Here is a 25,194-nt window from a genome sequence, read left to right on the forward strand (position 1 = left end):
GTGTTAAAACTGAACGTTAGCTATACAGTGTGTCCTGATTCTGACACATAAATTGCAGGGAAGAGCTGTGCAAAGGATAAGGAGAAATTCCAGGGGATGAAAGAACGATGTTAAAAAATAAGACACGGTCTCTCATAGAATAAAATTTAACACCTTTTATAAACCACAAAAGTTAGCAAAACATTTGGGAGGCAGCCAGCATCTGCTGGGGGGGGGGATGTGTATATTACACTTTATATAAATGTCATACAGGGAAGAAATGAACACACACACTCATGTAAACAAAAAGTTTTAGCAGATTACCAGTTAGAGATGGAAATTTTTTGATTTAAAAAATGGTTGCGTAACCAGCAAGTAATAAAAACCATACAGATCTTTCTCCAGAAATGTCCCCTGTTGTCTGTCCTCTCCCATCTTCGACTTCTCCAGTAAGTAACTCATGCAAAACAGCAGTTTGCAAAGCAACAGCGCCCTGGGCATTTGCTGAAAAACATGACTCACCCCAAGTTGCCTGTTGTTTTTCAGGCTGTCGTAAACCGAAGCCAGAAAGAAATCTGAACGGATACGTGCAAAGTACACTTTAAAGCATGCAAAACTAAAATTCATAGATCTACCGGACCATCAAAACCATTCAGTGGAGATCCTATTCACTATAGTTGTCTTCTACTAACCGATTTACTATCCACAAGGTAGAAAACACCTGTTTGTCAGTCCCCCAGGAACTACTTACTGGCTTCCTGACACTTCAATGACCACCTTGATCAGGTAGTTGGTGCTGGAGCTGATTCCTCTCTCTCAACACTCAGAATAATCAGTTTGAACTCGCATTTAGCTTGAAAACTTTTTGGTGCTTTTTCAGACCTGAAGGAGCATGTCTGAAAGATTGGCTAGTTTTTCTGACAAAACTAGCTGGTCTGATAAACGATCTTTAATTAGAACACGTTGTTCTGTCTGTATCTTTTGAGCTGCATCACCGTAATTAAAGCAGTATTTTCAAAGCTGCGTGGTCAAACCCAGGCCAGAAAAGCATGCAGCATCTTTGCCATACACGATGGCTTCAGTGAATTTGCAGTCATTATTCTAACCATATGAAACATATTTCCTCTTATGATAATACTTCATGCATGTGTTACTGAAGTCACTGTACACCTGACAGATCAAGAGACAGCCTGCCAGTAGCTGTATCGTCAGTGACTAGACCCCATATTAAGGCAGTGCAAAACCTAAGTGGATCGTTGTGCATAACTGTTGATCACAAAGAATTTAAATTAGGCCACAAAACAATAAACGATCCATATAGCCAAAAGGCCTAAATCTAATTTCTTATAACCCTCCAAGCAGAGTGGATTTCTATACTGAGTCATAGCAATGAAAATGGGTTCATCCTGCTTGAAAATGAATAATTACATGTTTACTCTCACTATGAGGTGTAGCACATCTTTCGATTGTTCCATAGAAGGTTTTTAAAACTTACTTATTTCCAATGCTAAATTAAAACTATGTCATTATTCTAAAATTTTATTTTGTTCCGAAGAACTCTTGAGAAAATTAGCTTAATTCTAGATAATTCTCAGAGAAGTAATAGTGATATACTGGTAAGTTACATGTGCTGGCACATTGGACTTCCTTTCCAGGTATTATTATACTGAAATGGGACAAGACACCAGGTCAATAAGAAACGGGTGCCATGGGACCACTTCTGCTTTGCCTGAATGTCTCATTGTTACAAGTTTTTTATTTTCTGGAGCATTTAATTCTCCACAATATTTCTTTCACAGATCCCTTTCCACTGGCACTTAAAAATATATTGTTTTGAATTGTACTGCCTGACAAAAAACACAGGCCATCATAAATATTGATAAATTCCAATCACAACAAACCTTATTCTGCAAAGATTCCTATAAGCCTTGCAGTCTTCAATGCACTGCCTAGCAAAGATGGACAGGAAAATGTTAAATGTCCAATACCTCCAAGTTTATAATCATGGTAGAAAACAAGTATAATTTTTCAATGTGCACTTTTAATCAATCAATTTTAATCGATCAGTTTTAATCCCCTTAACCCAATGCTGGTGTATTTTCCTCTGACTTCTTTTCAGTTTCTATTGTTCAGCTTTGTAGATGACTACTGATTGTTCAGTAACAGTCCAGTAAATGGCTCACCAGTGACTGCAATTGCAGGAAGAAAAGGTGTCTGTGGGTGGGTGTAAATATCCTTAGTACTCTCACAGTACTATTACGTGCAGAAATCCTCGTCTGCCCCAGCAGTCTTAAGCATTTTTGGAGCCATGGGTAAATAATCCCAAGAAAGACACCTGCTTCTTTACTGTGTTCTTGTTCTGCCTCTCCTCAAGTCCTGTAGCACAGTGCTCAGCCTTCGAAGCCAAACCAGAGCTGTAAACTGGAATTAAGCCTTTGGTTTTCAAGAGGAGGAGGAAAAGGAAAAAGACAAGAAAAAGCTGAGGAAACGATTCTTGGTAACATTGGTATTGTGTCTAAAACAGTCCGTGTACTTTAACATAAGAACCCCTGGTTGAAACCAGTAGCTCTGTCAAATGACTGTCCCTCTTCAGTACCTACATCAGCTTTGCATGGGGACAGGGGAGAAAAGTCACTCTAAAACCTGAGACTTACATTAACTACTCCAATTAACAAAACTGTGTTGGCTGTTCAGCTAAAGGCTGAAAAATATCCTTCAGTGAAAAAAAAAACCCAAAACTATTCAGTATTTTTATTTTAAAGGGATACCAAATAATGATATTAGTTCTCCCAGCCTATGTATCTAAAGAAAAGAAACCCAAAGAAATTTATTTCAAATGACAAATAAGTATTACAAGAAAAAGTACTTGTATAAATTAATAGGAGTAGCAACAATACTCAGCGAGATAAAAAAGGGTTTGTTATTATGTGGGGGACAAAATATTTCACAGGCCGTAGTGGAGAGAAGGTCCTCTACCAGAAAACCTCAGACAATATGAACATTATGCAAGTCGCAACGTGCAGTGAAGGAAGATATGCAATACAATGAAACACCATATAAAAGCTTCATCAGTTAAACTTCAAATTAAGCTGAAAATATCAGAGTGAATGATTATCCACTTAAGTGGCCTGTTGAATATCTTAACCTGGGAGAAGGGCCTGGTGGCAGAGGAACTGCCTTTCATTTGACTGGGCTGCCAAACATATCCCGTATTTCTGTGTTGTCATATGAACAAGTGAGTAAATTCAGGCATGGCAAAGGCATCAATGAATTACTTGCATTTTAATGCACTTTATCGATTAAATTGCAAACCGGATCTGTAGCTGGGTTTTATAAATAGTCCTGTAACTATTTATGTGTGATTTAGGGCTAGCTCATTTGTAGGGTAAGCCCTATACCAAGTAGGTGTTACCCATCTTTCCCAGCTATTTCATAACAAAAGTCATCTCTATGTATAAACTTTGTCTTGCCTTACAAGAAACCTACACTGTATGTTGCAAAAAAGCCTGCAACCAAGGTTGCAAACACTCCAGCATGAGAAATCTTCGGTGCATCTGTCTGATACTCATAGTGCACAGTACACACAGAGTAGGACCAGTTGTTGAAATCCTACTATTGAATCCACCATTAAAAGTAATTAGTGGAGAATATATAATAATTTTAAAATATATAAGCAAGAAATTAGCTGTCTGCATGTTCACAGATTTGGGTTTTTTTGATATTACAGATAAATTAAGATAATCCCTGAGGTAATAAAGAATGAAAATCTGTTTTCAATTATATGTTTGTGTTATGGAGACTATTGCCAAGCAAGAGAAGAGAAGAAGCCAAATCATTTACAACAGTGTCTGAAAACAGCACTGGGGACAATTAACTATACTCTTTTTGTGTTATATGACTCTTCAGATAAAACATTACCATATAAAAAGACATACAAAGCCACATTTTGTGGCTTTGAGCAACCTGGTCTAGTGGAAGGTGTCCCTGCCCATGGCAGGGGGGTTGGAACTAGATGATCTTTAAGGTCCCTTCCAACCCAAACCATTCTATGATTCTAAAATGCACATGTATATATATATACTTTGTGTTTATCTTTAGTTTTAGCTGTGATGATATTGCCTGGGCTCCCTCTCTCCTCAGATGAGATACAGGCATCTCATGAAGGTCCTTCTCCTGGCCCCAAGGTTGGTGTTCAAGACAGGTGGGATGAAGTTGGATCCAGGCTCTTCTCAGAGGTGCACAGTGGCAGAAACAGAGGCAATGGGCCAAGCCACACGCAGAGAAATGCTGAGCAGATGGAAGTAAAAAATGCTTTCCCCAAGGGTGGTTCAACAACAGAAGAGGTGCCCAGAGGTGCCATCCCCAGAGATCATCGAAATTTCATGTCACAAGGCTATGATTAAGAGTGCCAGTACAGTAGAAGACTTATACTTCCCTGGCACAGTCATTTCGAAGACTTCTCCTATTTAGCTTTTAGTGTTAGTTCGTTTAGCTACGAAAAAGTGAGACCCCAAAACACTGCCCTTCTCTGAGTGGCCTTGCTAGAAGAATGCTGAAGACAGCTGTATCTGTCACCTGCGGGATGGACCACGCCATACTCGCCCAATGCAGCACCTGCTTGCTGCGGTGGCTATGCAAAGGGTTCACTCCTCCAGCCATGCTGGGGAGTAGGGGGAAGCTGGCCTTGCGCCTTGGGGACCTCGAGCCCAGAGCTGGCTGGTTGAGCTGAAGCAGAATGGAAGGGGTTTATGTTTAGGGCAGATACTGACCTGCTGGGTAACAACAGGCAAGCCCATGCCTCTGTGCTACAGCTAAGCCAGATGACATTTGATGCTCAAGACACAGGTGTTTCCTCAGCGTAGAGAGGAGCTGGGATTCAGTTGATAAGAGTTTGACCATATTTTTGAGGTGGAAGATGCTACAGGAAAGCAAGACAGGAAGTCCTAATGGACGATGAGCCAAGGAAATCAGATATTCTCATGTTTGTTAGTCTGTGCAGAGCTGGTGATGTTTGGCCCTTTGGGTCAGGGAAAGGGGTATGAGCCATGATGCTGTAACGTAGCTGGAGAACATGCCATCTAGCAGGATCCTTTTGAACAGTGTCCTGCCACAGGCCCTGGCCTGGCTGCATTGTACCTTTGCACTTCCTTCCTGTTTTGGAATACCCTACATTGTGGCTACATTTTGAGATACCCTACAAGTGGTTGGAAGGGAACAGGACAAGATCTTACCTAAGCAGCGTGGGGCTGTGAGGAGTGAGCCAGCTGTGCATCCCACACTCAGTGCGTAGGACACCCCACATGAGCTTTACCGTGGCACAGACCTCGGGTCACTGAGTAAGTGTGGACACACCTTGCCTTGACAGGAGGGATAGCAAGGGGAACCAATGTGGCCCAGAGCTAGTCACTTCCAGTAAAGTGAAGTAGGAAACATGTGACATGGTTATGCAATTGCCTCTGGTAACCCAACCTTCACCTCCCCGTGGGTACTGAGCCAAAGAGTGGGAGGCTGAATAAAATGTGCAGGGTTAGCACTTCAGTAGCAAGCACTTGGAGCCCTGTCTATGCACAGTATGAGGGTTTTTATTCCCTCCACCTCCATCTGCCTCATTCATATTTACCCTCCCTTCACACTCTTATAAGATTTTTAAAATCTCCCAGCTGTGAAGTTATATACACAGTGTGACAACACAAGGTCCAGGACCTCTGCTGAAATCGTTCTTCTTAAGGGAGGTCCTGGTTTGCCCAGCAGGAACACTGGTGTGGCAGGAAGAGGGAGTGGAGGACTGCAGAACAGGACCAAAAGGCATCTGAAGATTGGTATGCTGAGCTTGCAAGAGGATCAGAAAGGGCAAGAGCAACAAGTTTCCTTGAAGGAGGCTTGTAGGTCTGTATTCAATGTAATGCCTTGCTTTTAGGATTTTCCTGACCCTTTGAAGATCGAGCAGAAATAAGCTGTCTCTTGCTGTTGAGCTGCAGGACTAGCTGACACAGTATTGCTTCTCTATGTGAATTTTTTTAAAAACAACTTTTCATTGTAACTGAACAAAAAAATTAAGCTGCATGACTGATGTTCCTCAGGAAACTATTCTTTGATGCTACGCATTTCACAGCCAGCATTTCACAGAGTTGTGACCATGTTTTTGTGTCACCTGTCTGATGAATCAGGTGGTGGGGGTCATTTGATTGCAGACAGGGACCTACATCCCTAATTTCCCACCAGGTAGGTGGCAAATGAACTCAACACAGAAATGATCAGAGAATAAGGTTTAGTTGTTTTCTGCAAGCATTTTGACAATCGTCATTTCTTGATTGAGGGTTCCTCTGGAACATCTCTGGTCTTCTCTGACCAGTGAATTGGTTGGACATCACTCACACTTCATATTTGACAGAGGGAGGGTGGTGAGGAGAAGACCTGCACGTCAACAGGTAGATAACAAGATTTGGAAAATGAAAGAGGACATACAGCTGAGGTCTTGCTGTGCCATTGTTTGACAGCTTGGCACTATTACCTGTGACACTGCAGGGATCACACAGGATTTGAGCCAAAATATGGAGCAACCAAATTCCCTGGACAAAGGTCTCCTTTGTCTAATGAGAGAGCTGGGCGAGCAGTCGAGGGGCCTAAGCAAGAGAGTGCTGCTAAACTGGATCTCATCTTTCCAGGGAGATCCATTTGGTTTTTTTCTCTAGATTTTTGGAAGTCCTCTTCCTCTTAACTAGGCCATGACATCAGCCTTTAGCAGATCCTTCAGTGTGAACTCCACATGAGCAGCAAAACAATTCCCATGACACAAAAAACTCTTGCAAGAAGGTTGTAACTCAAAAGGAAGTAAGCTTGGGAGAGAATTTTAGTCAAAGACATTCCCAAGTGGTTATACTCTTAGTTATCCCTTTCTTACTCATAAGTTGCATTTCAGAACAGCTCTTAATGTACTTTTAACAGAGGCATGCAGAGATTCACAGGAGGTTCAGAAGCTGCAGAGGAGGCAAGAGAGCACTGGCAGACCCCCGTAGTGAAGTTCCCCATTTCCCATTTCTCAGTGTTGCTGACTCAGTCCATGGACCTGCACAACAGTTTCAGTAGATGCTCATATCTGTCTCCATTCTCTGGTAGCTTTTTTAAACTGACCTGTGCAGTAACGAGCACAGTAAACCAGTGTCTGTGCCTTTGAGGAGGCACAGTACCGTAGCCCAGAGCACCTCTTGAGCCAGTGAACCTGATTTTCTCACACCTGGGGAAACAGAGTTTGCCTAGCCTGTGTGTCTTGCCAAAATTGAAGTAGATTTGGCCTTCTGAGACCTAGATCACTCCCTAGGTCTCTGGGATTGAACAGTATGACGCCTCAGGATTATTGGATTACAGAGGAAGAAATGACACTCAGTCTAGTGGGTCTCCCTGTCTTGCTTAGTCAACAATAAACTTGCTTCGGTTTCAGGTGTGTGCCACAAAACATGTAGCTGAACCAAGAAACACACGTTAAAGAAATCTGGGAGTTATGAGAATGTGTTTTAAGGAATATTGCTGTTCCTTGTGGGAGTGGGAGCCAGGGAGAACAGAGTCTACATGTAAAAATCTGGAGGAAGAGTATGGGCACAGGATGTTTATTAGATCTGACTGCAACCAGCACTTAGGTGTTTGAAGCACCATGTAATAAACATTAAATTTTGAGCATGCAGAGGAAGAGTCTGCAATGGGAAATAATGCTGTTGATATTTTAGTGGTTCAGATTTAGCCTAAGAGAAAAAGAAAGCTCCAAAAGAATGATAAAAATGCAGCTTGCTTTTTTTTTTTCGTTTGGTTTGTTTTGGTTTTATTCCCCAGGACTTGTTTCTTCTGAGAAAATGATGTTTGGCTGAACAGAATAACATTTGGCCAGACCTGAGGGGTATTTTTATGACTTCCATGTGTGATGCTGAAGTCTTGGTTTAATTGGCCCCAAATCCCCCAGAAAGATGCACATCCTGTACCCATATCCACTCAGTCTGCTCTCCTTTTCAACCTTGTTGCTGTAACTACTGATTTCTCTTGCTTTAGTCCAGTCTGATGCTCATGTAAATCAAGGCAGTTGCTATAGTTTGGGATGTGTCAGGAAAGCAAAATTCACAGCCTTTCTTGCTTCCCTCCTACTGCCAGTGAAGTTTTAATTTTGGTACTTGGCATGAAAATCTGCACTCTACCCAAAGCAATTTCATGCCCCACAAATTCCTCATCTGTGAAACTTAATGAAACAGCTTTTTACAACATCAGTATTGTGCATATCTTGGATGGCCAGCCCTTTGCAATTCTAAAACTCACACATGCCTGACGGATCCCATGAGCACCCTGCTGCCTGTGGAGACTCAGGCATCTGATTTGTTGTAGATCCAAGCCTGGAGTAACTCAGAAGCACAAATCCCACTGGCTCTCAAATTATTTAGTTCCTTTTTCAAAAAATACGATTTGGGAAAAGGGATATTATGTGTTGACATGATGATTCATTTTTACTGGGAAGAAGAACTCCAAAAGTCCACACACAACTTTATCAAAGTGCCTGATGAAATGGATCCTTCCAGAACACAAGCTAGTCCTCAGTCCTCCGCTGAACAATTCCCATCTTTGCTCAAACTATTGCTCAGGCCCTTGCAGAGCGGGGCCTGTTTTTCCCCCTCTCCACAACAGATCCATCCCTTTCTTCCCTCTCCTGTGTGGTGGATGGTCAGCCCCTGGGACACTGCAAATAAGCCGGCATGGGGTTGAATCTCCTGTCCAGGAGTTGCAGCCCGGTGGGCGAGCGCAAGGTTGCCCAACTTTGGTCCCGGTCCAGGCCTGGCCAGGAGATCCTGGGGTGAGTAGGCCAGAGCTGCCAGAGAAGTTGTTGCTCCAGGGCGAGAGGAGCTGCATCCATATTTCTCTCCCAGTGCTGCTCTCTTCCCCTTCAGCCATGCCTCCTTGTCCCTTTGTCCCTTCTGCCAGGGCTCTGGTCATGCCTGGATCATGGTCTTCCCACCCATCCACCGACTGGCACACTGCAGCCCGAGAGCGTTTGTGTTTGCAGAAACCACCATGGCTCCAAGTGGAACCAAGTGGGGGAACGACAAGACATGCAGGAAAATGGGGAGGCTTGTTGCTGGTGGCTGGGAGAGGACATCACAATCCAGGCTTGTCATCTGTTTTGAACAGACTCTGGCCGGTCTGGTGGACTGAAGGGCCTGGCAGGGGGTGATCCAGGATGTGGGACCAGGCACTCACCAGGCCTAGACAGAAATCTGCCACCTTTCTTCACCCTCTCTCTATTAAGCACAATGCAGAGTGCCCATGATGTCATAGAATCATAGAATCATGGAATGGTTTGGGTTGGAAGGGACCTTAAAGATCATCTAGTTCCAACCTCCCTGCCATGGGCAGGGACACCTTCCACTAGACCAGGTTGCTCCAAGCCTCATCCAGCCTGGCCTTGGACACTTCCAGGGATGAGGCATCCACAGCTTCTCTGGGCATCTCTGTCCGTACATAAACCCCTACCTCTATGCCACAGGTGCAGAGGCAGCACCCTGGCAGGGCTGGGGAAATGCGAGGGGCTGTTCAGCAGCTGTGGGCAATGGGTCCTATCCTCCAGAGGTGGGAGGGACCGAACATGCAGCATATTACAGTAATTGCCAGTGGTTAGCAGCTATAGCTGGGAGAGGAGGCTGAGTACTGCAGCAGCACAGGTAACATTTCTCTCTTCACTCCCCCTCCAGCCAGCAACCATAACATGTGGACAGTCATTAAAAAATGTCTGTTTCTAACACTGAAAAAAAGCCAATGCCTAATGTAAAAAGGAGATTTATTGATGGAAAAGCATACATGATTATGATACAGATCTGGAGAGACGTGCTCTGAAAGTCAACAGAGGATCAGACACTAGCTCAAATCGTGTCACAGACTCCCACTGTGATTAGTAAGTTGAAATTGCCCCTTCCAGGACTTAATGACAGAAGAAAATAGGGTGATTGATCACTTGTTCAACATTTATGATGGTCCTGCAGGGCAAAATGCAAAAGAAAATGCCCTCAATGAGAACAAACTGACAGCTGCAGGATATAAAATGCAGTATCAGGGTACAGGGTAAGCAGCCCCTTCTGTGCAAAACAGACAAGTGGTGGACCAAGGGCTGGCAGCAAGCTGTGCCTGTACCCACTGGGAACTGCTCAGTAGATAACAGCGTAACTGCTGTGCTGAGCAGGACACAGACCTGAACCTTCTCTACAGAAGACAGCATTGTACCTCTGACTGGTCAACATGCCACCTCCATGACTCATGTCAGCTCAAGTGTTCTCCAGATAATGTGTTAGCTGGACAGGAAGAGTTTTCTCCAAGTCCATGTGAAGCAGCCTGCTTGTGCCCATGAAGCATAAGCTTCAGAAGGGAGGCTATCAAGCACAGTTGTATATAGATTATGCCTTGCTAAGCGTCAATGTTCTTGAGGAAACTCTGAAGGTATTTCCCAGCCTCTGTTATTCTGCACTTTGATTTTCATCCTACAGAGAGACTGAGCTCTTCCCATGAACAGCAAAGTGGTCCCCACTTGGAGACTACTGAGCATGTTGCGTGGGACAGGATCTGTCTACTGGCTCTTGCTGCTCCCCGAGAAGCCTGGTGGAGACTCTTATTTTCTGAGAGAATAATTATTGCTCTACTCACCCTGCCAATCCCTCTGCTCATGCTGTTTTATACTTCACCTTCTTACCTTTCTTTTTATGAACTGTTCTCTCATTTCCCAATGCTCCACCCTCCTTGCTTCTTGGATTTTTATTTTTTTCCTGGCTTGCTTACCTTTTCTGATCATTAGTCCATTTCTGCAGCAGTCTCTTTGCAAGGTGATGTATACTGAGCAACAGCATACTCTTCTGGAAAAGAAGGAAAGTAATGTTCCTGTTTGCCTGGAGACCACTTCCTGTGCCTTTCCCTGGAGATGGATATACCCTACACGTGCTTAAGCTGGAGATCCTTGAAAGCTCCTCCATTCTGAGACATGCACTTTCATAACTTTCTAGTCATGCCCACTTGTCATCTTGGGCATGAGACCAAGCTCAGTAAAGTGCAATGAGTCTCTCCCCTGGCACTAGCTCCAGTTCCTGGTAGAGTTCAGAGGAGTGCTGGTTCCAGTAGCGCTGGTTCTGGGTCTCCTACAAGGCAAGCAGTATTCCCACTGTCCCCATCCCTCCCTGACACTTCATGCTGGTTAAAATCAAAGACTTACCTGTTTCATAGTAATCATAGATCTGCACAGGAGCTGGCTTGGGATGGGTCACTACAAAGTCCTGCTCAACTGAGAAAGCTATTTCTTTCCTTTTCTTCTGTGAGATCTGGGAATGGAGGGACAGGGATCACATAAGTCTTTATATTTGTCTACCATCTGGAGCAGACCAGGGGGGTAACTGATCGACTGTATATTACAAATCCCACTGATGTCACACATACAGGTGTGGGACATCCATTATCTGCCTGTCAAATGGATGAGAAGTGTGTTTGGACAGTCCGAAGTGAAACTGGCACGAGGAGTTGGAGGTTCCCTATTTTGCTTGTATTACACAATTCTGTAGTTATTACACATCCTAGTGCCTGAGAGGGAAAAACTGTCCCAAAGGACTGAGATTAGTCCTCCAGGATCTCCCGAGAGTCAGGATGACAAAGTCTGGCATTCCAACCTCTCCCATTTCAGACATGAACATTATGTGCCACCAAGAAACTTGGAATCGGTATATATCACTGGGATATTGGCTTCTGTAGTTAATTCTGCATGTTTCCAAGCAAATATACTTTTAATAGGTAAATTCTGATCCAAGGATTACATTACACTAGTTCATTCCCTAACTAACCTGTAAGGGAAGGAATGGAAATTTTTCCAGAGGAGGTCAGAGCAGTGGTTCATGTCCTGTTGGAAGGACTGAGGTTTATGAGAAGTTTAGCAAGGGGACATACACAAAGGAAACTCTTTTCTGGAGTTCATCTGCTATTGACTGAAAGGAGAAAGAATTCCATGTGCACTTTTATGTGCTTTTTGTAAACTAACTTATTTATAGTTGCCAGTAGGGCAGGTCTCAGTTTGAAGCTGTTTGGGATGTTGGCATGTCACATACAGTTTGAGGAATAAGCAGCTTAGTGAATACAAGGGAAAACTGATGGGGAAGGAAACATGATAAATGCACTTTATAGAGTGTATCCACTCTGTAGGTGAATCTATTCCATGCTGTTTGCATCTTTTGTGAAAATCGAAGAGACAGTAATCAAAACTTACATTTTCCAGATAAAGGAGAACATGGTTTTTCTTGGTTTCTACTTGCATCACTGTATGACCATTAACAAGCTTCAAAACAAAGAAATGGTGATAAGCAGATATATTTATAACCCATTAAAAAACAAGTGCTACCTCAGACCCTTCCACCACGTGACTGTGGGTTTCATTCTGTTCCTAGCCAGGTATCAAGGGCTGGCAGCTGATTATTTTAGAGTCCAAATGTTGCTGAATAGATGGAGGGGACTGAGAAAAAAATGCCATTTGACTTAGTGGGGGTTATGAGCACTTCCCAAGTGCATGAGATGCACTGCAGTTGTGTAGGTTTTAGAACTAGGCTGGTAGACTTCCCACCCTTTCCCTGCCTGGGCAATGCCAGGTTCCAGATGCAGCCGCCAGCCAGTCAGGCTCTAGCTGGAACCCTTCCTAGTTTTTAATGTGGGAAGGTCTGTGTCCTCACAGCTCCCAGTAGGGCATGCCCTCCACCCAGTAATGAAGACAGTGCCGCCATGTAAATGCCTTTCCGGGCTTGTGGCTGGATGATTCTTAACCAGGCCTCTGTTTTCATCATGACCAGTCTTCTCCTCTGTCCCTGGGTCAACTAATTTAATATTTCTCCTATAGTTTACCTTATCCAGGGAAGACTTAACAGGAACAAAACCAGAGATCATCTTCACATCAATAATGACCATGTTGGAGCTGCTGCGCTTCCCTGTGTAACTGAAACAACAGAGACCCTGTCAGTCTGGACCATGCCTGGGGAAGCAAACCTCAAATTTCTGCTCCTGGCTTCACACAACTCTGGGAGGCTGGAAACAGTCACATGCACTTGCTGATGGGCTCGGATGGGAGACACTGGGGAGCACCCTAGTATGAGGGGGCCAGTTATGTGCTAACACCATCAGTTACTGTCACAAGGTTTTTGGGGATATTCTGTTTTACAGACAAATATCACCAACACATTAATCAGCTCGTGGTTCTTGAATTTACAAGCAGAACTCAATACACAGACCAATCTTCTCTGTGCGTCTTGTCACCTGTGCAGCTGGATGGCGTATTACCTACTTATGAGGACAATATCAAATTTTGCCAGATGATCCAGTGAGCAGGAAGCATTTGATGTCTTTGCTGAAAGTGAAAATCCAAAGGCCCCCTCTGGAAGGTGAATGTTGTATCTCAGTGCTGTCTGGAAGAGGAAAAAAAGACTTTTGTTCAAGAATGACAAGGGTTTTTCTTTGTGTTCCAGAAAACAAGTGTCAGACTTAGTGAAGTTTCCTGGCAATGTTGCTCTTGGTTTTATGGGGAAGATCCTTGCTTACATCAATGGCAGACACATCAGACTTCTGCTCTTTAACAACGAAGGTGCTGGTACCCAGAGTGACCTCCCAGAGAGAAACTAGTTGCTGATCAGAAAGGATTCCTCTTTTTTTCATGCTGTGACTCCACAGGAGTCAAAATGTGGGATGGGGAAAGTAGTATTTAAGTAGTTTAGGGAAATGAAATAATTAGGAAAAATAAAAAGTTGGATGGAGAATTATCAAAAGCATGACTGTATTGTATGCAGAATGTGAGACACAAGGAAGAGGAGGGCAGACACTTACTTGCATAAGTACACATCCACTGCCATTCACTGTTAGGCTGTATTTCCCAGGGACTTCAGGAAGGGGAGTCTCTTGTAACAGGAGCCTGTTCGTATTGTTGACAATAAAAAGCTTCTCAAATGCCTTTTCAGAAGCGATCATGACTACATTTTGTGTAACAGAATTGTAGGTGGCCTCACCATAAGCAGCGAGGGCTTGAAGAGCAATGACTGTGTCCTGAAGGAAAAGAAAATAGTAAAAGACAGTTGGCTACATAGTGTGACTGATGCAGAGGAGGTCAAAGTAACAGCTCCAGTACAAAGCAGTGACTAAAGAAACCCTGAATTTGTGTTTAATTCTAGGGTTCCCATATAGAAGGAGACATTTCATTCTGACATGCATGGGTAGAAGAAATCTCTACTCATATGAAGGTCTCAGAACATAAAATCTGAGCACTAGACCAAACTTCCAGAGTTTTTCATAGTGGCAAATCATGTGTATTCTACAAAACTATAGAGCACGTTTTCATATGACAGCTGCAACTTGGTGTTTTCTAGGCTCATCCCCAATACAAATATCTGTATTTGCTGCTAGTCAAATTACTCTTGTATGACTTTAACCTTTCCATTGTTAAGAAGAAGAGGAAAAACCCTATTCTGATTTTACTAAGACAAAGCTTCATGTCTCTGTGTTTGAGACAGCAGATACAGAAGAGAAGTTAGATAGTCAAAATCCTACTGGCACTCTGAACCCATGCCCCAATTCCTAGGACTGGCTGGGGAGCAGAAGAGAGTTTTGGCACCTGGGTGGACGAGAAACCTCCATAGGGGTTCTGCTGCCTGATGATCCACTGCACAATCCCAGAGGCCTTTGTGAGCTCCTTTTGATTCTGGTTGGGTTTGTAGAGCAATGCCAACAGGACATAACTGGTGATCTCGACTTCGGCTGATGGGGCATGATCAAGGAAGGAGAGGGATTTTTCTGATGAAGACCTGTCCTCCTGCTCCCAGTGCTGTGAGCCAGCTGAATAAACAAAGAGAAGGTGAGGAGCAACTGGAATGGATTATGGGTGTCACTGCTCTGTGCTGACTTAGAGACGTACCATGTCCTGGCATCTTTCCCACAAGTGCTCTACAAAGCAACAGGTGTGCTGTAAATTAACTCCATAGATTATTTGTGGAGATTGGTTCATGTGCCTTTATTCTCAATACTGTTAAGGTCAGACCATGTACCATCAGCAAGATCTGTTTCCTCTTCCCACCTCGCAAATTTCCCAAAAAGCTGAAACTCACCAACTTCCTTTGCTGACTTCTGTAGCTTTCTAAGGAATGATTCACAATTTTCTGCCTTGCCAGCAAAGCAGAAAGCATAGGCCATGAGTGCCTGAGTGTAAACATCACTGATATTCTTCTCAGATGCAGTCTCCAGGCAAAAAAAGGCATTTCGGACTACAGGGTACTTAAAAAGAAACAAACAAACAAACAAACAAGTCATATGGGTCTAATTCAGGATGGAAGTCTTTACCTGGCCAAACATTTATTTTCTTTAGACATGTTCTTCATCCTGTCACAATTACAGCAATAAGAATGACACTTCAGATTGTATAGTGACTTCAGGAGAGAGAATACAGAATTCTTTAAGAGGGGATTTCAGGCTGAAATGTCGTACAAATTAAGCAGCTTTTCAGTGTGTTCTTGAAGATATTCGGATATAAACAGCAGACTGTTTCTTTGACAGCTAATTCCTTCTACTTATCTCCACGTTCACAATTCACTCTGCACTTCTATAGTCAAGAGTCTGTTGTCTTGAACAAATCCAACCTAGCAGTCTCTAACCTTAGTGACTCTAGTGTAATTTTAATTTAATTCTGTGGAGTTGTAATAGTATTTCACCAAGTGAAAAAAGTCCAGTTTGAGTCTGTGTCTTGGCTAATGCATTATCTAATCAGGAAGGTCCTCAAAAAGGATATGACAAGTTGGAGACAGAAATTCATATATTGAACTCTAACATCACTGCTGCAGTTCCCTTTGTACTAGCTACTTTTAAAAAAAGGACAGATTGGCTTTTTACTCTGATGGACCCTTGTTTTCCAGACATAGCTTCAGTTCCATTTGTAGACTTTATGGATTTACCTGCAATAACTTACTTTCTTGACTGAGACATGTTTGAATCTAAGCCATCGTGTATAAGTTTTCAGGTTTTCTTATTTGAAAACTAAAAGTTGTCACTTAATGTCTTGGTTGTCTCAAACAGAAGATCTAATCCCACTGGGGTCTGTACAATTTCTACTTGAATACTGGTGGTCAAAGAGGTATAGAGATGGGAAACTGTTCTATCACGGCAAGTACTGTGGAAACAGAGCAGGGTCGTGTTCTTGGGAGCTCCCTCTCCATTTATCTGCTATCCTTTACTCCCTGAACAATTTGTAGCAGACACGGCAGCCAAGACAACAGCTGGGGACCAGTTCCAGCTGAATACCTTACCGAGCTGGAGTGCCCAGCTTCTAGCATGGCAATGGTGATGTAGGCAGAAAGTGACAGCTCGTCATCTACTCCTCCCTGAAAAAGACACAGAGAGAGGAATTTTCAGTGAATGGCAGGAGTGAGAAGCCTTTAAATATGAATTCCTATACCCCATCTGGGAGACTGTGGCCTGCTCTGGAGACAGTCCACAAGGAAGTAGAGTGTACACATAGCAGGGACGGCTCTTAAATCATAAGAGGCCCGCTGCTATCACCTCAAAAACATCACTCCCTCAAGTCCAGTAACCCTATCTCAGGTGCTCATAAGAAGTAAAATACAGAGTGGAGAAGCTGACTGAGCTGAAAATAGTCATTGTAAGGTGTAGAGAGTTAGCCCTTGCCAGAGGACAGGCATTTGGAGTATAGTTTTAGACAGTAATGGGATAGTATGTTCTTAATGATTAATGATGGGTATAAAGATGAATGTAAATTTGACCAAGAAGTAGTTCTCTACCACCTTCAAGGCGTTGTTGAAGAGTGTCCCAACACTTCGGAAGCAGCCATCTGGCTTCTGTTTGCTTGCCAGCCACATCAGGGTTTGAGCCTGGACATTGTCATCAATATAGATGAAGTGACTAGCTTGTGCAAATGATTTATACACAAAGGCAGTGAGCCTGAAAGGGAAAGTTGAAGCTGTGAGATGAGCATTGGAAGTAGGAACAGAAAAAATCAGCCATTTCATTCAAGTTCGGTGTAAGCATAAAGAGTTACAGCCAACATGTTGGTGAGTTGCTTTGTCTCTGCATGCTCCTGCAGGAGAGGGTAGTTAAAGGAATAGTAGCGAGGTGGGACACAGGAAGGGTGTTGAGCTCACTTTGAGGCTGATCCTGGCTACAGAGCACTGCAGTGCATTGGATTTAATGGGAGACAGCAGGAGCATGCAGCAAAAAGTCAACTGGATCTTTAGGGATCACCTTCTCTCTGCACACTCCCCAGGAGGCAGAGAGGTGGAGACCCATTTTTCTTAGTGCTTACAGAGCCCCCATCCTAGCCAGGTGAATACATCTGATTTAGCTAGTTAGGATGCCTCTTACCTGCATCATGTTAATTCAATGCAAACTCATTTCTGAGACATTTCTGCTCCCAGCCACTCACCAGGTGTTCCCTTCTTTATCTCTGGTGCCAAAGATGCTGTAGGACCCATCAGGATGTTTGTATGACAGCTGCTTCTGGTAGCCTGCAAAAAGATGGAAGAAGAGCGTTTCCTAATTAATACCGAAACCCCCTGTGCCACTGAGCTGTGCCGTACTGCTAGGATAGCCATGCTGCTGCTTCTGCTCACTGGGCCTCAGTGGGAATTTCAGCATACATCGTAAGGGAATGACAAAGCTCTCACCGCTCACTAAGTATCCGATGGCCTTGGATTTGATCTCCTCACTCAGCTGCCCTGTCTTGTTCAGATAGTCCAGGACGTAGATGTTGGGTGCAAACAGGACCATGTTCTGCTCCCCACAGCCAAACGGCATCTGGAGGAGCTGGTGCAGGTTCTGCATGGCAGTGCCCATGATGTCACCTGGGGAGTAGGAGATACCAGGGGGGATTAGCAGAACTCATGGTCACTGAAAAAAACAGTAATTTCCATTCCATAGGCAGAGGCAGGGAAAGCCTAACTAGGGTTGCAAGCCTGTCTGGTACCACAGAGATTTCCAACAAGCATTGAAGCTTTCAGTGCTGATTGAGTGATTTGTTCTGTTCTGCTTTGCAGTCGTCAAAGAAATCCCTTTCCTGCCTCTCCTTACTTAGTCTAAAATGTCCACATCAGAAACACTACCTATTTTATTGCCACATGATGCAGATACTTATTAGAAATGGAAACTTCCAGGAAACTTATGTTTCCAGAGGAGGGAAGTGGAACAGCTCAGAGATGCTACAGTGAACAATGTATTGCAGAATTAACAACTGATGTTGAAAAGTGACATTGTTTATGCAGATGTATCGTAGACAGCCTCTGAATTGCAATTTTTAGCAAAGATAGTGCAGACCCAGCCAGGTATTTCTGTAATGAGCTGAAATCACCAACATTACAAAGATTTTATGAGTAGTAGTCTTGTAACCAAGTATGCGTTATTTCCAGGGAAAGACTAAAAAGATTCCACAAGCAACTCTGATTTGTCTGGAAAAAAGTCTTACTGGCCTGGGTCTGACTGAGCTTATAACTCACAACTGTGTTACTTCAGAACAAAACATTCAAATGCAATAGTAAACCATTTAAATTTAATTTCTCTGATGCAGCAAAGAGCATTGCTGGACACTGTGCAAATCAGTCTCTTTGCTAACAAGTTTCTCACACAAAGAGTGGACGCTCACATTTTGAATCCTGAAAAAACTTTCATTTGATATTTTTTAATTTGATTTCTTTTTATGCTTTATTAACTGTGTATTTACCAACAACAGAAAAGGAAGCTCTGGCTGATCCTTTCACCACATGTGTAGGTAGATCTGGAGCAACATCTTGAATAACCACATCATCTGGGGACAAAAATATTGCGTGTTGTGTCATTTGTATAGGAACATTGGTTACAGTAGTGAAATGCTCCCGGTAGAAATTGCACAGTGCAAAACTGCACTCGAGAGAGAGGGATAGAGAGAAACTCACAGCTGTCTCCAAGAACATCAATAGAGAAGGGGGCACAGCATAACCAAAACTGTGAAAAACAGACCAAATTGCGTGGTAACTGTCATTGCTCAACAGAAATCAGCTGAACAGGGTACAACTGGTGCTCCCAGGCTGTAGTGTTTGTGAACCCAGGGGATATCTTTGGGAAAAGATGGTTGGTGAGAGTCAGGGCTCTGTTGCGCCCCTTTTAGGCAGAGCTTCCAGGAAACTTTGGAAGCTGTTTGCAGTCAGCACCAAGATGTATGGAAGACAACATTATATTCCCTCTTCCATTCCCACTAGAAGTGGAAAGCTGCAAGCCACAGTTATCCTAGGAACAGAGGACAGCAAACGTGACTGCATGAAACACAGAATAGACTTTGAACAAAAAGGACATCTTCCTCTGACAGCGTCATAGCATCCTTCCTCTAGCACTGGAACACGGTTGACTGCGGCACAGACACTGCCTAAATGTCGTGCACCAGATCACACAGAAAGTTGCAGCAGAGAATTGAACTATAAGCACTCACACTGGCTGCCATTTAAGCAGCAGCTCTGGGGAACAGGGATGGAACGGCATCAACGAGCACTGCAGGAAGGAGTGCAAACTCCAACCTTCCTTTCATTTCCTCTCAGGACAGCAGCATATAAACCTCTTACCTTTTGTACAGATTAGGAAGTTTTGGGTCTTTTCCCTTCTGATGCCTTCAGGCTACGCAGTGAAGGGAAGAAGAGACACATGCAGCAGATGAGAAGAAAGCATGCAGAAGACATGCAGTAACAGAATAGACACCCACTGCCCCATCCTCCTGCATCATCAGACAGCTGAATTGATGCAACAGTTCACAAGTTCATACTTGATGTGGCTGCTACTAAAAGTGAGTTCCCATCAGAGGGAGTCCTTCATTTCCAGTTTCCCCTCTGCATGAGGGAGATGTGCGTTTACCCACTAATCATAGTGTCATAGAATCACAGAATGGTTTGGGTTGGGAGGGCCCTTAAAGACCACCCAGTTCCAACCCCCCTGCCATGGGCAGGGACACCTTCCACTAGACCAGGTGGCTCCAAGCCTCATCCAGCCTGGCCTTGAACACTTCCAGGGATGGGGCATCCACAGCTTCTCTGGGCAACCTGTTCCAGTGCCTCCCCACCCTCTCCGGGAAGCATTTCTTCCTGATATCTAAACCTCCCCACTTTCAATTTAAACCCGTTACCCCTTGTCCTGTCACTACAGGCCCTTGTAAAAAGTCCCCCCCAGCTTCCTTGTGGCCCCTTCAGGCACTGGAAGGTGCTATAAGGTCTCCCTGGAGCCTTCTCTTCTCCAGGCTGAAAAAGCCCAACTCTCTCAGCCTTTCACCATAGGAGAGGTGCTCCAGCCCTCGGAGCATCTTCGTGGCCCTCCTCTAGACTCATTCCAACTGGTCTATATCCTTCTGATGTTGAGGGGTCCACAGCTGGTCCTCATGGAAGAGGATATCAGATGGGAGTGGACTTGGTCTTAGACTTAACAGCCAGACCCTGTCCCAGCTAGATGCAGGTAGTGCCAAATCAGGAATTCTTTAGGGAATCTGAAAAACTTTTACTTGCTTTTCGTACTTTTGATGCATTTTTCTTTCCTCGTGGAAGGGAGTAGAGGGCAATCAGTAAGAGCTGTCAGCAGTACCTCAACCAACAGTGTTCTGATCTGGGTGTCCTTGTAGTCAATACTGATGTTCCTAGGTGCTTTGTCTCCACAAGCTCCATCATCTTTGGTTTCTGCACTACTGCTGAATACGACATTACCTTAAATAGTAACAGAAAAAGAGAAAAAAATGGACCTCTATCATGCGGAATGGTGGCTAAAGTAAGAAATTTCATCGGATAATGGATATCTACAGATATTACATAGTGCAACATAATGAATGTTCAGTCACTCGGGTGAGACATATGGGAAGAGAACTGATCTCTGAAAATGGGAATGATAAAACACACTGCAATTGTGGACAAGCTCTTTAGCCCAGACAGCTGCAAAGACCAGTGATAAACCAAGTTCTCCACATTGGAAGAGGATTAAGTTTTTCAGGTGAGGTATAAATTGATTAGTATCAGCCTCAGGACAGAAAACCGTGTACATTGAAAGTCACTTACCAATTTCTTTAGCAAAAATATTCCAGACATAGGTTTTTCTTTGCTTGGAACATACACATCCATCATCCTCTGGGGAAATGAGTTTGGCCTGATAATCAAGGGAATCTGACAGCAAAACATTAATCTGCGAACAGAAAAAAGAGTGCAATGGGATGAAGATTTTGTATCATAGGCAAATGGTGCTTCATAGTTAGAGGAGGGTGAGATGGTTGCTATTTATGTCCAGTGTTAACAGATTTAAGGCTTGGGGTGACTGAGATCTTGTTTTCTAGGTTGTTGACAACCCTAGGCCTTCATGTTTTGTTAGGTCAAACTGTTAACAGAGTTTAGAAAAAAACATTCCTGAATTGTGTCTTGATTTTTCCTCCTTTGCTGATGATCTCGTGGCACTGGAGAGCTGATTTTCAGCATTCAAGTAAAGCAGAAGAAATCTAGACTCTACACCTGCCTTTTTTTTTTTTTTATTAGGTTTCCTAGCTACAACATGAGAAACAAGAAGGCAAAACCAAGAACCCTGTTTTTCTTTCTTCCATTACCCTTTGTGTGTAAGCTCCCTCCATGCAGAAGTGCAGTGCACCTGTGGTCTGGAGGCATTTTGCCTGGAAAGTCCTGAATATTGAGAGCACAGTCGCCCAGTGTCTGGGAGCAATAGAGCCTCTAACTGGACTCTGTAGGGCAAGTACTGGAATTTTTACTCCCTGATTTGGTGTTTCCAGGAACTTTCACCCCAGAGAAAGGTTTGTCTGCTCCCCACTTCTTGCTCTTCCCACTTTCTTCTGCTTGGCAAGCACAAGCCCTCACTTCTTCACACTTTCACATATATCCCTGAAGAAAAGACCCCAGTAAAACCACCGATGGCTCGCATGGCTGAGGGTGGTGAATGATACTCTGCAAAGCACTTGTTTCCTTCCTCTATGGATCTCTCAAGACAGTTGTTTATGCACCCATCCTAGTGATAGTTCACACAGATCTCTCTCTGCTTTGTAGTGGCTTAGGAGGACAGATCTGGTCAGGATAGGTTGTCAGATAGAATGAGCAATACATCAATGAAGTGCAGGGACAGATCCAGTCATCTACACCAATAATTCCTTTTTTTTTTTTTTTTAGGCTACAAAAACTGTAGCTTCTTTGGAGATGAGGTAAGGTCTTAGAGTGTGTACCTTAATGCAGTGGTCAAGGTAATTGAAGACATTGGCTCTGAGCAGGAAATCTTCTCCTCGGATAATAGAGTATGGCAAGGTCAGGTCCACAAAGAAAGGCTGGAAGGCTGTCAGAGTGGCAGGCACAGACATACCAAATCCAATATCCTCTTCCACACAGAAGGCGCTGGCCGTCCATTTGGTAATGGTGTCAGGGATAGCGTATGACACGTTGGCTTTTCCAGTAGAGCTGATTGAAATGGATAAAGGATGAGTTTAGAAAGGGTAAGTTTCATATAGCTTGCTTCTTAGTAGAGACAACGGTGTTTGGAAATCAGCAACATCCCCATTCTGTCTGCAGAAATCCCACATTCAAGTCCTCCCTGAACTTATCACCCAGATCATCTCAGTGCAATTTTATCATGGAAATGATAAGGACAGGAGGTCAGGTGATGATTGAAAAAGCTTGGTCTTCCAGGCCAAATGTAAGAAGTGGCAAGGAATTGCCACCTTAAAGGACATCAGGGGACACATCTGGTGACTCTTAAAAGCAAAGAGAAGAGAGGGAAGAAACAGTACTCACTTAATTAGGACTATATCCCAAATCCAAGTTTCAGGGAAGAATTCCCGAATAGTCTCAAGGATGAGTCTCTTCCCACGTTCCTCTCTAGCAACTTCAGCTGGTAAGAGATAATGGGAATTTAGTCCAACCTGGTTCATATAAGGAAGACTTCCAGAAAGGACAGGTTTTAAGATGCATGGGCCAGTATGAAGGATGATTAATGTTCACCCATTTCTTTCTAATTGAGACTATCAGTAGTGCCATACAAATATTAATTAATGTCACTTATGTATCTCTGAGTTAGGTATCACCTGGTATCGCAGAGAAGGAAAATATTACTTGTAGCACTTTAGTCTCCAGATACAAGCATAAGACCTAGGGCTAGAATTCAGGTCTCTTAGCTCTTAGATCTGTTTGCTGTCCACACTGTTACACTGCCTTTTCAAACAAGCTCTGGTCAGAAGGGAATCAGTGTCGACTGTGCTAGTTTTGTGTGACACACTACCAATGGCCAACAATTCCCAGCATGAAACTGGACATGAATCAGAAGTGTAGACCTAAAAGGCTTTTTTGGGCATCAGCCATTACGCTAAGCCATCTCATTCTGTTCCAGACCAATATTCATTATCAATACCAATTTGATTCTGGAGCGCTCTCCATGCCACATGAACACCACTTCATTTAAGGAGAAAAATAACATCTCTTTCCTGTCCCCTATATTACCTGACGATTTGATGTGGTGTGCAGCAGCCATGGATCCTGCATTCAGGAAATATGGTGGAGGTCTTGCAGTACACACAACTGGTTGCCGAACCTTTGAGTTGGTAAAAAATTTCATGCCCATATCCTGTAAAAAACACATTTTGGTGTTAGTCATAACCATAGTGTGGCTGAAGTTTATTCCATTCCTCCCTCTTTCCCATTACTGCCTTTCCACCACAGAGATGCCCTGGGACATCTGTGCAGAGACTTGTGGGAGCTTTGTGCATGCTGGAAAACCACAGTAAGCACCAGAGTCAATGGAGAATATATGTCCATGAAGAGAGTTTGTCATTTCTGAGTTTTACTAACAGCATCATTTGCAGAAATATCTAAAGCTACATAAGTGGAAACTCACTTCACCAGATTTAAGTAATGTACAGGACGTTTACCCTGAGGAACAGATATACGTCTGGGCCTAATCCAGACATTACAGGTGTGTAATACAATCCTTTGTGAAAGATGTTGTCAGATGAGACACATGGGTCTTGGGGGTCATCTTCTAGATTGAGCCCATTGAAGATGTAGCCTTGAAAGTCTTGCAGAGGATGCAGGCCGTATATCTGTGAAGGAGAAGGAAACACAAAACCTGTGTGTGTGTAAAGATCAATTCTGGTTACACTGTCATGTGCTGCAAATTGCCAGAGCTGAGATGATGTCCTGTTTGAAACAATGCCCTGTTTCCTGGATTGAAAACTGTCTGGACCCAGAGGGTGGTGATCAGTGGCACAAAGTCTGGTTGGTAGCCAGTAACTGGTGCTCTGTCCCAGGAGTCAATACGGGATCCAATCCTGTTCAACATCTTCATTAACGATTTGGGTGATGGGGCAAACTGTACCCTCAGCAAGTCTGATGATGACACAAAACTGGGAGGAGTGGCTGATACACTGGTCCCATGCTGCCAGGGACCAGTCACTGATTAAACCAAATCCTATGTGAAAGACGATTTCCAGCTGCCAAGAAACAAAAGCTTTGCATTGCCTGTTAGACGCCATAGATCAGATTAGATTGCCATAGAAGGTTTATGACCAGCACATGCAAAAAGCCACAGAAGTCTAACAGAGTCTAGCAGTCTCAACCAGAGAGACACTGTAACAGAGGATGAGGAAGCAGTGCCGCGGTGGAAGGAGACAACACATTTGTTTGGGCAGCTTACCATTTCCGCAGACAGTTCTGTCTCAGGCTGCAGGAGCAGCACACTCTGATCGACTGCCCTCACAGCACAGAAGGAGTTGGCAGCAGCTTCAATGACTAAACTGGCATTGGAAGCTGAGCGCATCTGATTTTCAGAGAAGTGCAGCTGGACCTGAAATTTATCAAACAGATGTTGGTATGGCTGATCCCTGCTGCTCTCTGGGTGTGTGTGTGAATGGAGGTCAAGAAAGAGAGCAGAAGGCAGTTCTGCTAAAGCACAGATAGTCTGACTGGAGAGGGTTGTCTGGTCTCCACTGCCTCTGTTGGCCAGGCTTCCACTTTAATGGGGGCTTAGGCAATAAGCACACTTAGACTCTTGTGATAACTTAAATCAAGCCTACCTCAAACGATTCAAAATAAAGTGTGATTCTGTTGCTGCTATTATCATATTCTTATAGATAAGATTCTTACATATATTCTTACATGTAAGATCAAAATTTTACTATGACATTACTACACTACAGGCCAGTCAGTCTCA

At 43.6% G+C, this 25,194-nt stretch overlaps 1 protein-coding gene across 1 annotated transcript; it reads right to left on the reverse strand.

The window, feature by feature from the left end:
* Positions 1-10,788: 10,788 nt before the first annotated feature.
* Positions 10,789-24,828, reverse strand: LOC104510111 (ovostatin-like; the record flags this gene model as incomplete). Its single annotated transcript, XM_010152255.1, has 21 exons — positions 10,789-10,850; positions 11,204-11,309; positions 12,242-12,310; positions 12,868-12,958; positions 13,300-13,424; positions 13,840-14,055; positions 14,621-14,841; positions 15,111-15,276; positions 16,302-16,376; positions 16,797-16,953; positions 17,435-17,516; positions 17,676-17,852; positions 18,725-18,808; positions 19,596-19,647; positions 20,599-20,717; positions 21,063-21,186; positions 22,223-22,451; positions 22,785-22,881; positions 23,487-23,610; positions 23,915-24,085; positions 24,679-24,828. Coding segments are annotated over 21 exons (2,697 nt in total), but the record flags the coding sequence as incomplete, so codon positions are not given.
* Between the last annotated feature and the right edge of the window lie 366 nt (positions 24,829-25,194).

The sequence above is a fragment of the Eurypyga helias genome, unplaced genomic scaffold (genome assembly GCF_000690775.1).
Source record: "Eurypyga helias isolate BGI_N326 unplaced genomic scaffold, ASM69077v1 scaffold8255, whole genome shotgun sequence".
Lineage (NCBI taxonomy): Eukaryota > Metazoa > Chordata > Aves > Eurypygiformes > Eurypygidae > Eurypyga > Eurypyga helias.